At 41.8% G+C, this 14425-nt stretch overlaps 1 protein-coding gene across 4 annotated transcripts; it reads left to right on the top strand.

Moving 5' to 3' along the window:
* The first annotated feature begins 1288 nt into the window (after nucleotides 1–1288).
* Nucleotides 1289–11845, top strand: diras1a (DIRAS family, GTP-binding RAS-like 1a). 4 transcript variants are annotated; one of them, XM_067514157.1, is made up of 4 exons: nucleotides 1289–1469; nucleotides 6878–7060; nucleotides 7696–7866; nucleotides 8624–11845. In XM_067514157.1, the coding sequence occupies exons 2-4, from the start codon at nucleotides 6923–6925 to the stop codon at nucleotides 8912–8914; spliced, it is 600 nt and encodes a 199-aa protein (XP_067370258.1). In that variant the 5' UTR covers nucleotides 1289–1469; nucleotides 6878–6922; the 3' UTR covers nucleotides 8915–11845. The 4 variants fall into 4 exon arrangements, with proteins under 4 accessions (XP_067370258.1, XP_067370255.1, XP_067370254.1 ...); XM_067514154.1 differs by lacking the exon at nucleotides 1289–1469 and adding an exon at nucleotides 1597–1617; XM_067514153.1 differs by lacking the exon at nucleotides 1289–1469 and adding an exon at nucleotides 3676–4000.
* The last annotated feature ends 2580 nt before the right edge of the window (nucleotides 11846–14425 follow it).

The following is a 14425-nucleotide window of genomic DNA, read 5'->3' as shown; positions in this document are numbered from 1 at the left end:
ATTTCTCCTGTCGTGTCGTCTGTTTTAAAAATCCCATCATGATCTCAATGATACAGACCGATTAAATAAAGTTTAACAATGTCACTGTCCACTTTGCTCATGCTGCTGCTACAGGCCACTGTTTACCTGCAGACACTGCTCAAAGTCACTACTGAGGTCAGAGGTCAAAATCTGTAAGGTCACCAAAGCTTTAAAAGTTTCCCACACAAATTCTGACCTACAGAAAAACTGGTTTCCACTAGCACGTCACTGCTGAAATGAGCCGCAGCAGAATGGCCATGCTGACCCTTGTCCTCCCCAACTTTGATGTGTACTTTGTGTTCACTATAGTGACATTAGTTAGTTATTTTAATGATTATAACCCAAAATGCAGGAGCTACTGGTTCAGTTATTCTAGTCTGCTCTATTCTTTTGCTCTTGACGTGTCTGCGTGACGCGAATAAAGGTGAAAATGTATTTTTCCTCTGGAGCAGGATGCTGAGAAAACCAGATGGAATTTGGAACAACGCGTCCGGTTAGCCTTCAAAATAAAAGTGGGTATTATTGTATTATTTATTTTGAATATTTTTGAATTTTACCCGGTTTTGGGAGCTTTTAAAGCAATGTTGTGCTGTTTTAGCTGCTTTTATACTACACTTATCTGATGCCTGTGATCACACACAAGAGGCAAAAAAACTAAAGTTTGACGACTTACATTTGCACATTCTGCTGTAATACATATAAACCTTCCTAAACCTCTCAAACTGTTTATTGCAGCTGCCCCAAAACCCCTCCAGGTGGGGGCTGTTCTAACTATAGTATAACAGCTGGATACTGTTAGTTTGGACTGTGTAACCATCAGTGCACTTCAACAAGCGTTACTTGTTATAGACATCAGAATCAAAAGAGCCAAGGAGGACAACTGCAGAGGATTTGCAGATTCACATTATTACAAAAAATAATCAACAATTAAATTATGGTGTATTATTATAGATTTAGATAAGTTAGGACTTTTCAATCTCTACTCTACTCTACTTTTACTAGATAAAGTAACAACCGTCATCCCTACCTTTACCCTCTACAACTATAAAATCCCAAAATATAATTGTATTTTAAATATTGAGTAGTACTTTAAGTATACATTCTTAGTAATATTTTTGTACTAACACTTACATTACCAAGTGACCCTAATTTAAACCAGTAGCTCCAACTGTTGCAGTTCTTCAGTCCTGCAAGTTTAAAAATAAATGGCTTTTATTCTGAAAGTTATGTGAGCGAAACCGAACGAAAGTCTTGTTTCCTGTTTTTGTTAGCTGAGCGAAGAGGTGATGGAGTGAGGAGGAGGAGGAGGGTGTGTGGTGATGTGATCAGCGGCAGGTCTGATGATGATGAAGACGTGAGTCAGAGAGCGGAGTGTTCAGGATGCTCACAGCCGCTCCGGAGTAGACAAAGTCCGCACGCACCGAGACCCGAGGACCCGCGGAGACACGGTGAGTCCGCGGACATCGCGCCCACTTATGCATCAGCTGCGCGTTTGTGCACGTTCGCGGCTGCGCGCGTGCCCGAGCGGAGTCAGACTGGTTAACATGACGTGAGGAGGTAATGAGAGTCTGCAGCTGCAGGAGAACAAAGCGGCAGGTCAGCACAGTGCGTGCACCGTGCGCGTGTTGTGTAGCTGTAGTATGTGAGTGTGTGGTGACGCCAGGGAGCAGGGCGGCGTTTTAAAGTCCGGCTCCAGCAGTTATCAGCCGAATATTACAGGATTAGTCCTTCGGGTTATTTTCATATATGTCAAAGTACATGAGAGACTGTTGTTGGAGTGATGCTTTATCATAGTGATACTATGGGAATACTGCATACTGCATTTGTCTCACACTAGTACTATTACAATCTCACCACAACATGCTGCAGTCCTCCTCAGATTTATATACTGGGGCTAAATAACACCGCAGTATCAACATGAGCAAATGGCATAAAATGATGTGGGTTTATTTGTGCTCATTTTTTAAAGCTTTCATTTTGTGCGATTCTAGTCCTTTATTTTGTCTCTTTGGGATCGTTTTGCATCATTTAACTGAGCTCTTGGTCAGCATCAGCTAGAACTGTAATAATATAATAAGACAATTTAAAATGGCACTTCATAAAAGATGTTTCTAGGAATACTGTGTTTCTTTAGTATTATTAGAACGTTATCAGTACCTTATCAGAACTGTAAATGTAACATGTACTGTAAGTATTATATTTACACCAGGGTCCAGAAGTCTGAGAGGAGCTGGAAAAGCTGATGTTTTCATATCAACCTGAAAATGATCAGAAACTGAGGCAGATTCCCTTTCTGGATCTGAAATCCAACTGTAGTTAATCAGCGTCAGTGCCTGGAGCTGCCAGGCAGGAGGTGTAGAGGAAGAAAGAGAGGAGATTTCTGGATGTAGTGAGGGAGGACATGAAGTTAGTTGGTGTGAGAGAAGAGGATGCAGAGGACAGAGTTAGATGGAGGCACATGATTCAGTGTGGAGACTCCTGAAAAGGGAACAGCCGTTAAGTTAGTCAGTGACCATGTTTACTCCTCCTGAGGTTTCTGCACAGAAGCTCTCGTTTGGGTGATGAACTTATCAGCAAAAAGGGGCTTTCTCAGAGTCACGTCATGTTCTACTTCAACCTCAGTTCTTATACCAACTGCGTTCTGGTCTGTTGGCCAGTACCTTCTAGTCCAGCTGGACCTGGAAGTCCCACCTGGTATTCTGTGTGACTATCTTGGCCGGGGGGGGGGGGGGGGGGGGGGGGGGGTCTCTATGCTGGATGTTCCCGTGCATTTTGCCAGCTAGTATTTCAGGAGCTGTTGTTCAGTCGCTGGTGTTTTCCACGCTGCCTGCCTCCGCACAGGAAGTGTCGTCAGATAACGTGGGCAGTCAGGCAGGTAACCACGACAACGGTGCCGCTGCTGATGACATGTTGGCACTCTTGTCCCCGAATGTATGAATCTGTGCTGTCCGTCTCTGTCACTATCGCCACAGTAACCACACACACGCACACACACACACCTTCAGATGTTCCCATGGTTACGTCAGGAAGAAAGACAATGGATGCTGTCAGGAGGCAGGTCTGTGTGTGTGTGTGTGTGTGTGTGTGTCTACAGACCAATTAACAAGCTGCTCATTAGTCACTGGTCTAAATTGTGGTCGACATGAGGAACGGTGACGGAGGCGTTCGGTTCACAGGATGGAACATCAGCTCAGCGTTTCAGTCTCACAGTGTCGTGAGCAACATTTCACCTCTGCTCAAAGGAAAAAAAGTCAAACGGTTTGATGTTAATGATGATTCTAAATCCCCATTGCAAATGTGACCTAGTCGTGTGTGATGTTTCTCCTGTACAATTCACAGCACTTTCCAAGGACTGAACCATGCATAGTTCTTTTACGCAATGCAATTTAGCTGAGATTTACTGTAAGTTCTTACTATTCGACATTAGGAACAAACACAGAGGCGTGAGCACCTGTCCCCACAGACGTCATGTAAAATTTGCATAGGAAGTGAGCAAGTGTGAGGAAGTTTACGAAGCCAACAAGTTGCCAAAAAGGGCCGGTGTTCGTGACTAACACTGCATACCAACGCAAATCAAGCCACCGTGAACGCAGATTTATTTTGGAGTAATAGTGCAATTAAGTGTGCCACATTCAAAAGTCTTTTCTCTTCTAGTTCGTCCACCTGCAGTCACTTCCTCCATAGGTTTCACGTGAAGCTCATGGGAGCAGGTGTTCACGCCTCTCCGACTGTCTAGAACTTGTCAGCTTGGCTCATGGAGCAGGAAGCAGTGGGAGGGAGAAGACGATGGTATGAGGGTATCGTTGCTGGTAATAAAGTCTGGATGTTCGAGCTGCTGGGCACAGATCAGAAGGATTATTACACTAAAATACTGGATCCTCTTCTTTACAGCAGGAAAATACTTCACTCTATTGAATATTCGAAAGAATCGTTTTATCAGGACTTCGTAGTAGCGGCTATTTCGAGGTTTATATTACAGGCAAGTATTTATGTTTGTTCTGTTTTAAGCTTAATTAAGAAGCCTTTTTGTTTTGTTACAGAGTCTTAATCTATAGCAGTTTTCAATACAAAATGCTAATTTTTTCCCATATTTCCTATATGTTTGAGCCACGGATGGTGTTTCCACTTATTTAGGATAAAACGTTGAATGTATATAAATATCACTGCTAGAGCGAAAAATCCGGTTCGTGTTTCTTCCTTTCTGGGTTTTAGCAGCTCTTCTCTTTAATGAGACCCAAAGCTCTAATCGATGCTTGTTATTCCTTCTGAGGGGGAATGCGGCTCGGCATGCTGGGAAACTCCCTGAGGCCTTAGCTCCACGATTGTAATTCATTCCCACTCGTCTCATTATGTGAGTCAGAGTTCCGAGAGGACGACTCATCAGATGCAGCGTGTCCACGTTTTTCTGTCGCAGTTATAAGGCCGAGACAGACTCATGGTAAATGGCCACTTATACAGCTTATGCCAAGTGCTTTGCAATGCTGATTCCCATTCACACACACACGGCAGTGGCGGCCATGCAAATGTTCTCACCTGACCCACCTGGAGCAACTTGGGGTTCAGCGTCTTGCCCAAGGACACTTCGACACGTAGCCGGGACCGGGGATCGAACCACTGTGGTCTGCGGACGACTGCCTTGCCAACGGAGCTACAGCCGCCGCTCATCGCAGCAGAACTTCCATAATACACTCATCAATGTCTTTGAATACAACACAGAGAATTAATTATTCCCCGACTTACAGTAAAGCAATCAACTATACATTTCAATCCAGGTTTGATTCCCCACCGGTGACAAATAATGAGTTTTTATTGATACAGAACGAGCTGCCACTATATAGATGCTGAAATTAGCTGTTAGCTTAAAAAAGGGAATACATTAAAAAATAAAAGATACCGATGGATAGTTTTTTATTTTTTACCTATTGTTGTGCAATAATTCGCTAACGTAAACCTGAGTTAGCTGTTGAAATGATTTATCTTGACTTGGAAAGTAACTTAGCTGTTGGCTAATTTGAAACAGGTTGTGTGCACTGTAGCTTAAACAGTTTTAGCAGTTAAATAAAAAAGTCCCTAAAATGAAAAATTGACTATACTAAACCAAACTGTTTTACTTAGTAAATTACTAATTTTTGCAAATTAGTGAAACTGTTCCGAAACCATCGTTAAAACCAAATTCCCATCCATCACACGGTTGCTCGTCTGAGCTGCTACATAAACTGAAACAGTTCAATTAAGATTGAACAACTGTTTTACTTTTTAAAATAACCCGTTATACTTTTGAAAAGAATAAACTGTTAAACTATTTGGTTTGCTGACACACACACACACACAACACAAACAATTGTGAAAACGAACTGTTAGCTTCCTTGAACAGGGCGAATTAACTAGTCAACTGACCTTTTTTGGTTTGTTGTTTTGGCATTTTTAGCTCTTTCGTTGAACAGGTTGAAGTAGCAGTAGCAGTAGTTGTAGCTCCAGCTGGACTCGAACCCAGGACACCAGGTTATGTAGCATTTGCTAACAGGACCATGTGTCAATTAGCCATCTCCTCTGCAGTTAATCTTACAGTTCCGGCTCTTTACTTGAACTATAAGAGATCTAGTGACGATATCTGAACTAACACAAACTATCTTTTAAAATTGAACCTTTTTTACTGTCAGCACTTGGTACAAAACCTAAACATTGTTTTAGCGGTTAAAATGGCCCAGTAGCCAAACTTGGACTGATGGATGCTAACCCTGAAAGTGGCCTAAGCTAACGTGACGCAGACGCGTAGCCTGTCAGTGCTTGTGTGGATGTGAGACTTCTAGCAGGCCTTCATTCCGTGCTCATTGTCATGGAGATGATGTGCACTCGAAGCTGAAGGACTCTGCTGCTTCTCCCTGGATAAAAACATCAGAGTGGTTTTCATTTACCAGTTACTGTTGATGGCACTCAGCCTAATTATGTTCACATTATCTGTTCCTGCCTGAGCATCAGTCTGATCCGACTTTATTGTCGTTGCCATACATCCCCCCTCACTCTGGCTTTCTGAATCCTACCATCCTGCCACTTCTCTCTCACTTTCCTATATTAAAATATCTTTCTTCTTCTGGCTGAAAAATGGCTCCACATGACATCACTTGGAGGAACCTTCAGTTCACATTATGTCATCTTGTTGCTCACACTATGGAGGTTGTGATCGTGGTCAACCTGCTTTTCCAGAGCTCCATCAGGCGATATTATCTGAACACTTAAAACTTCTCCAGGTGATGTCACCTGGAGGCATCTTTCAGCCAGAAGAAGAGAAAACATTTTAAATAGGGAAGTCAGAGAGAAGTTTAAAAGGATTATTGCATATTTGTACCCTAAACTAAAGCCATGGGGAGCAAGTTGAAAATTGGTGAGGTTGCCCTTTAAAATAATAAATGCACAATTGAAACAAACAGATTTACTGAAATTATAGATACATTACAATGAAACTATTAAAGTATAAAAAAATAAATTATCTGGACTTGAACATACTTTGACATTAGAAAATAGAATGTTCGGCAGCTTTTAGTTTTTCATGAAAGTTTTTTTTATTAACATTAACATTAACAATTCAAGGTGCGGCTGTAGCTCAGTTGGTAAGGCCATCATCCACCAACCACAGGATCAGCTGTTTGATCCCCCGTCCCGGTTATATGTTGAAGAGTCTCTGGGCAAGTGGCCGAACCCCTAACAGCCCATTCCCATGTGCAGTGCCGGTCCAAGTCCACCCCGAACTCATGGGATAAGCCGAAAGGACAAAAAAATAAAATAAAAAATCAAGATTACCAAAACCTCATAACAACGCTTTGACAATAGACTAAGTGGTTTTTCATCTCCTCTGCAGTATTCAGGTTGTTTGTCCAGAGCAGCACGTGGAGCAGCTCCCAGAATGCCCGAGCAGAGTAACGACTACCGGGTGGTGGTCTTTGGAGCCGGCGGAGTCGGGAAAAGTTCGCTGGTCCTTCGGTTCGTTAAAGGCACATTCAGAGACACCTACATCCCCACTGTAGAGGACACATACCGACAGGTAGGACATGAGCTTCCTAAGGAAACTGATTATTAAGTATAGAGACGACTGATTCAGAACCTCACGTTACAACTAGTTTAAGTTGTCCTCTATACATTTAAGAATGTTAAATTACTGAGCTCCACTTAGCCAAGTAGAGCTGAGTGTCATCTGCATAAAAATGATAAGATACTGCACGAGATGTACATCTGATTTAAAAATGTAACCATTCAAATTGCAACGGCCAATAAATCACCTTAATCTATTAACATGAAATGTGTTAACACAAATAAGGTCTCAGTAAAAAACCAAGGTAATAGGTAATAGATAGGCAAAATGTATCTCGCTCCTCTAAGAGCAGACAGCCGTCACAATGAAATTTTAAAACTACAGCTGGTTGTTAAATTTACCATTAACTGATAGGCAGCAACTTTTTTATTTTTTTTTTTACATATTTAAGCTACTGTCATCTTGAAACACGGGAAGATACATTTTTAATCTTATTCAACTTCTCACCTTATGTAAACGTACCACTGATGAAAAAGGTGCCTTGAACTACTGTGCCTCCTTAAAACTACTGGACTGGTTCATACCTGGCTTGTTGAGTTATTGCTTCTGCCTACATCATCACAGTTCTCTCTGCGCTGCGTCTACAGGTGATCAGCTGCGACAAGAGCGTCTGCACACTGCAGATCACTGACACAACAGGTAGTCACCAGTTTCCCGCCATGCAGCGACTGTCCATCTCCAAGGGCCACGCCTTCATATTGGTCTACTCCATCACCAGTCGGCAATCACTGGAGGAGCTGAAACCTATTTATCAGCAGGTCTGTGCCTTTTTTCATTTACTTTTCTGCATAAAAAAATGCCTAATATTTAACAACAGTTAATTATCGACGCTCATTGTTCATAATTAAATGCCTTTACAATTTTTTAAAAGCTCAAAAAGTGCCAGAGACACAAGACACGTTTGAAACACTAATGGTATTTATTCTCTGAAAGAAATAAAATAAAAGCAAAGCACAAGATAAAAGCTAAATAAACGCACAAGAGCACATTTAGGAACGATAGTTTGTTATTGTCACTAGGGCTAAACATAAGAACAATTTTAGGCACATGAAGAAAATAATAAAGCATGTTCACATTTAAGCAATGTGTGCACAGCTGCATGTGTCTGATTGACGTGTAAAACAAAGCATTATAATGAATTATAATAATCCCTACTGAACATAAAAGCATGGACAAATGTCATTGACATTTTTTTTATACAGAAGAAATGAACGATGAATGATGAGATGTTTTGATTTGAGAACATGGATTGGTAATTGTAAATCTTACATTAGAGATTGAAGGGGTTCAAAGACTAATTATCTCTAAATCTATCTTTTTGGCAAATTCGATCGTGGACAAATGTTTACACTAACTCAGTGACCACTTTGTGCATATGCATTATTTCGATCAAATATTTTATTATTTTACAGCTTGTACATTTACATGTAGATGTAGAATAGAAGAGGTTCAACAAAAGAGCCTTGGGGAACTCCACAATTTTGCCCTTCATCACTTGATCTTGTTTCCCTCCAGATTCTGGCCATCAAAAGCAGCGTAGAGTCCATCCCTATCATGCTCGTAGGCAACAAGAGTGACGAGATGGCCCAGCGGGAGGTGGAGCCGAAGGAGGGCGAGGCTCAGGCCACCACATGGAAGTGTGCCTTCATGGAGACATCGGCCAAGACCAACACAAACGTGAAGGAACTTTTCCAGGAGCTGCTGGCCCTGGAGAAGAAGAGGGACATGAGTCTGAGCATCGACGGCAAACGATCGGGAAAACAGAAACAGGCCGACAAGCTGAAGGGGAAGTGCAGCGTCATGTAGAGCGAGCGGCTGCGGAGGACTCACTGCAGAGATGTGGGAGCAGAGGAGGAGCAGGCAGCAGGGAAAGTCTGCTGAAGACTCCTATAGAGAGACACCTCCAATCACTCAGGATAGGTGGCTGTCCTCCATCTACCTGAACACCGGAGCCCAGAGGAACAAAAAGATGAGACTTGATAATGGAAACTGGATTATTTATACTAGGACCTCGGGCTCCTCATGACCCTGATCTGGATTGTGATTGTGGCCCCAAAATACCTTTGAAAAAACATACGCCCAACTAACATTATACAAAGGAATCCTTCACTGAGGTTATTGTAAATCTTTAGGTCACCCTCAATGTTAATGAAGTGTAATTGCATCATCAAACTCCAGAATGAAGAAAACCAGATAAATATGGTTCTACTGCTTAAATATTTCACCAACATTTTCAAGTCTTTAATGCAATTTGAGATCCAGCACCACGCTTTACCTAAAACTACTAGGCAGGAGCTTTCTGAGACAATCTTTTTAAGAAAATAAACATGTTGAAAACTTCTAATTTCCAGCTGCTGATCAGTTGCATTTGTGGAATTTAAATGCATCTCACAGCTGGACTGAGTTGCTAATATGAAGCTCCTGATACTAATTTGCCCAACAACAGAGGAAGACATCAGCAGCTCATTTTAGCTCAAAACATTTCTTCCTCTTTATGATTTTGGAAAATGTGAAAAATCCTGCAGACTATTTGTATAGTACCTGTCTATATATCTCTACAGCTGCATGCACGGTGCTTTAGCAAAAAGAAAAAATCCAAAGTTTGACATTGCTGCTGTGCTAAGCTGTAACTGGACTTAAAGAAAGCAAAGGCAGCAGGGAAGAGAAATCGGTTTAAGTAACGCAACATGCATGGATCATACTGATCACAACCTGGATCATTTAAACATATTCATAAAGCTGAAAATCCGTGAAGAATTTCTTTATCTAATGAGACTAACAACATGTCCACTGCTGATGTTAAACCTCATGGTGTTTGGAGCTGGAAGTCGGCTCTGCTCAGCAGCAGACGCTCTTGCGTTTTAACACATCAGGAAACTGTAAAAGGCATCAGTGAATTCCACAAACACAAACTGGCTTTTCATCTGTCAGACTCGTCTGTTAGCACGATGCAGAGGAACATGCAGCTGTGGGAGCTGCAGATTTAGGAATTAAAGGAACTGTCCAACAATAAGATAGAGGGAAATCACATTCTTTGAGATTAGTGCAGGACGTGAACTTGTTGGAGCCTCTGCTGGATTTCCCTGTGGCTCAGTGACACCTGGATGTAAATCCCAGGTTGTTTAGCAGTTAGGTTTAAGATGTTCAAGACGGTGGTGAGACCAGAGATGTTTTTCGGCTTAGAGACAGTGGCACTGAAGAAAAGACAGGAGGCAGAGCTGGAGGTAGCAGAGCTTAAGATGTTGAGGTTCTCTTTGGGAGGGACGAGGATGGACAGGATCAGGAATGAGGACATCAGAGGGACAGATCATGTTAGATGTGTTGGAGATAAAGTCAGAGAGGACAGATTGAGGTGGTTTGGACATGTTCAGAGGAGAAACTGTGAATATATCAGTAGAAGGATGCTGAGGTTGGAGCTGCCAGGCAGGAGGTCTAGAGGACAAAGAGGAGATTTATGGATGTAGTGAGAGAGGACATGAAGTTAGTTGGTGTGAGTGAAGAGGATGCAGAGGACACGGTTAGATGGAGGCACATGATTCGCTGTGGCGACTCCTGAAAGGGAACAGCCCAAAGGAAAAGAAGTTTAGCAGTTAAGTTTGTTCTGAGTCATTTTTTTATGTTGTCCATTTTACAGTCATGTTCTTTTAAGAAGCTGTAGGTTGATCGATGGTTTGATTTCAGTTAATTTTCTTGTTTTTGCCAAACCTCCACAACAGAGGTGACTTCACAGTTAGCACCACTAACAGAGCCACAGAATCTGGCCTGCAATAAAGCCACTTTGGTGAGTTCTCTAAATGTTGGACTGTCCCTTTGACTAACAGTAACGCAGACTGCATGTGTGGTTGAAATGCCTTTTCCTGCCGCTTTACTTGACAGTTTTTACATTATCTGAACATAAGTGAGCTTAACACTTGATGAAGCACAAACTGCACAAACTGATGAGCACACATTAATCCAGAAAACCTCCTCAGATCTGTTCTTGTCACGTCTCCGTGTCCATGCTGATCAGATTTTATGCACTTTTACAAAAGCCTCCATGTGTTTTTTCCCCACTGTAAATAGCTTTTTTCACCACACGCTGAGCTGTCACGTCTCTATGGCTTTAGCAATATTTAAAATGGCTGCACTTTGCATGAGGGAAGCGCTCAGGTTGCACCAACTGTTTATAAGCAGATCTCGTTCATGTAGCTGCATTTTCATGAAAAAAAAAAGCCCACATTAGTCAAAATGATTTACTGTTCTGTTGCAGTTCTCACTGGAGAAAACAGCTTCGGTTGCCACAACACTGACTGTAGCTTAAGTTGTCCTGGTGCAAACCTCTCTGGAGGAGCTCGAGCAGATCAGCCCTCAATCATCACTGTTGGTTTCTCATTTCTGACCCAAATGAACACTGGTTTCTTTTGGCCACGAGCAGCAAGTGTTTCCCAAACCATCAGTAAATAATTCATGGTCAGCTGTAATCAGCTGTAATGAGTTACTTCCTGATACAGTTCAGATAGTAGATCATGGAAATACATTGACATGTGGTTCACGTTGGTTGTTTATTTGATGCTCTTTTCTGTGTTTGTTGATTTTATTAAATATAACTAATGTTGATTTCCACTGCTAATTCCTTCAAAACGTTCCATTTTTTTAGTTTGTTCTTCATTTATTACAAATATGTTCCTCATATGTTGAGCTGAATGTGAACCTGTAGAAATGACCTTGCTTTACTCTGAATAAAAGGACTGAACCAGACCGTGTGGTGTTTTATGTTAAACACACTGCTCTGTTTTACTGAATGAGAATGAAGATGCTACTTTCAATTGTTTGGTGTAGTTACTTTTCAAAATTAGATTCTAAAAACAAAATTATAATCGCCAGACTTTTATTGTGAAATTCGGCAGCTGGCCAGATGTATGTAAGGTAATTACACTAAATTCAAAACATATCATCACTAAAACAGTGTAAAAGATTTAAAGATTTAACATAAAAAATAGCTCCATCGTTACCAGGTGCAAATTTATATTGATGAGCACGTTAATGATCAGTAATTTTAATCTAATAATATAATTTCTATTAATGTGAAGTGAAAAGTCTGTATAAAGATTACTGGTTCATTATTTGCCACATATGGTAATGATACTAAATGATGTTAGTGCTTCTGTGACTGGCTCAACACACACAAAGAGTTCTGTTGCCACCTGGTGGTCGATGTGTGACATTACTGTTAGTGAACAAATATTTTTTTTCTGACAGGTTATGATTTTTATTCCTCCCTTGTATTGTATGCATTAAATGTTTGCTATATCTGATACTGTTCTCGTAGTAAAAGCAAAGGAGGCATCATTTATCTTCAGAAACAGCAGATCACACTCGGTGCTGTGCCTCCATCTTGGGGTCAGACTCGATGCTGGATTTATGCTGTTGGAGGTTTTCCAGCTGTGGTGTGCAGGTGTATGTTCACCTGAATAGTGTTCGTGAGTGACAGGAACATTTAGATAAATAGATAGTTAGATTTCAATAACTAGTAATAATGGAAATAACTAAAATAAAGAATGTTACCATTCAAATAACAAAAGTGGCCATTTGAGTGAAATTGTGTTGCATTTGGCAAGAAAGTAAATGATTAATTAGAAATCTGTGACAACCTGAGGTGCAAAAACTGGACACACACAGTCCCAGATGTGTGCGTGTGTGTAGGTGGAGTCAGGGGCTATTGTCAGGTCCAAGGTCTGATATCATGGGGAAAGAAGCTGTTTAGGAATCTGCAATAAATGCTGCAAAACCTCTTCCCAGAGTCATGCTGGGAGAACAGACCCCGGTGTGAGTGGGTGGGGTCTCTACTCTACTTTTTGAGGCTACTTGGATTAATGTAATGCGTGTGCTGGATGCTCTGCAGCTGACAGGAAGGTGGTACAGAGAGTGATCAACATGCCTGTGCTCTTCCCTCCCCGGAAGAAAATACAAGATCAATGTCAGGACTGCTCCCACCCTTTAAACCCACTCTTTGAACTCATGCCATCAGGTCACTATCACAGACACTACAGGGGTCTAAAAACAGGAACTAGCAGACTCAAGAACAGCTTCCGTCCTGATGCAATACTGGAAAAAGCGAATAAGTAGAAATTCTTACATTGCAACTTTCCGCCTGTGTTCACTCTTGTTGGATTAATTGTAAAAGCTCAGCTCAGAGGTGATGATGAGGAGGATGATTGTAGCTGTTTATATGTACCTGTAAATTATAGTTTTGCCTCAGGAGGATTTGCAGCCTGAACTACACGTGACAACGTACACAAATAATCCGGTTTTCCCATCGAGAGGGAAAAACAAATGGAAGGACATCACACAAAAGAGAGGGACAGAAAGAGGGAAACACGCACAGGCGAACCCAGTGTGAGCCAGCACAAAGTCTTCTTGTTGTTTCTCGGGACAAAATGTTTAGTGCCGGCTTCAGCTAATTAGGTCCAAACATCTGCAACTGAGGCTATGAAAACAAGAAGGGGGGGGGGGGCAGGAAAGTCCCAGGACCGCTGATGATCCAACACAGAGTACCAGATGAAGATGATGATGATGATGATGGGTTAACTGTGTGTAAAACAGGAAGTGCACAACGACTTCCCCTGCAAACGTGTTATAATAGTTTTCACATTTTTAGAGATAGAGAGTCTTTATTGCCATTGTTTGACACATCGAAATTTAAAATGCTGACACATAAAATTCCTCCAAGGACTAATAACTAAACAAAGGATAAAGAGAATAATAATAAAATCAAATAAAACGCACGTGTCATTTTGTCAGTGTCAGATTTGACACTAGTGGAAGTTCTGTTATTCACCGGTGTCTTCACCACAGTTACAGCTCCACTAGCAGCATTTAGCTAACGCTGTTTAATTTATCATATTTAATTGTTAAAATCTCCACTGCTTCACGTACCACTATCCTACTTTTTCGCCCTGAGAATCTTATCTCCTGTTCATTTTCCTCAGCTGGTTTTCCTTGTCTCATTAAACCTGTGTTATTACGCTGAATCATGTGCTACTTGCAGTGGAGTGACAGTCGGGGTCCTCGTAGGGAGGTCCGGACTTTGCACAGAGTCAGTGCTGTACATGCTTTAAGCTTTGTCAGCCCTCTGGGACCCCCTCTGGCCTGGGGCCCCAAGCATTTGCCTGCTGGCACGGAGCAGGACACAGACTGTTCACTTTAACGAAGCATTTGCACGTAAAAACACACATGTGCTTCCAGGTTTTCGATAGGATGGGGTTCTGGGTTCCTCGGTTCCCTCACTGCTCCTGGAAACAGTGAGGCTGATCCACGCAGGCCCCCCCCCCCCCCCTC

Source organism: Channa argus, chromosome 8 (genome assembly GCF_033026475.1).
Source record: "Channa argus isolate prfri chromosome 8, Channa argus male v1.0, whole genome shotgun sequence".
NCBI classification, from domain to species: domain Eukaryota; kingdom Metazoa; phylum Chordata; class Actinopteri; order Anabantiformes; family Channidae; genus Channa; species Channa argus.
The sequence above is the reverse complement of the archived record's forward strand: the minus strand, read 5'-3'. Positions and strand labels throughout refer to the sequence as shown.

What these genes read in the sequence shown, in the direction of transcription:
- diras1a (XM_067514153.1), top strand. Translation starts at nt 3,776, where the DNA reads ATGGAGCAGGAAGCAGTGGGAGGGAGAAGACGATGGTATGAGGGTATC. An exon ending in TTTCGAGGTTTATATTACAG is followed by an intron (nt 4,001 to 6,877) that starts GCAAGTATTTAT and finishes TCTCCTCTGCAG; the next exon opens with TATTCAGGTTGTTTGTCCAG. An exon ending in TGAAACCTATTTATCAGCAG is followed by an intron (nt 7,867 to 8,623) that starts GTCTGTGCCTTT and finishes GTTTCCCTCCAG; the next exon opens with ATTCTGGCCATCAAAAGCAG.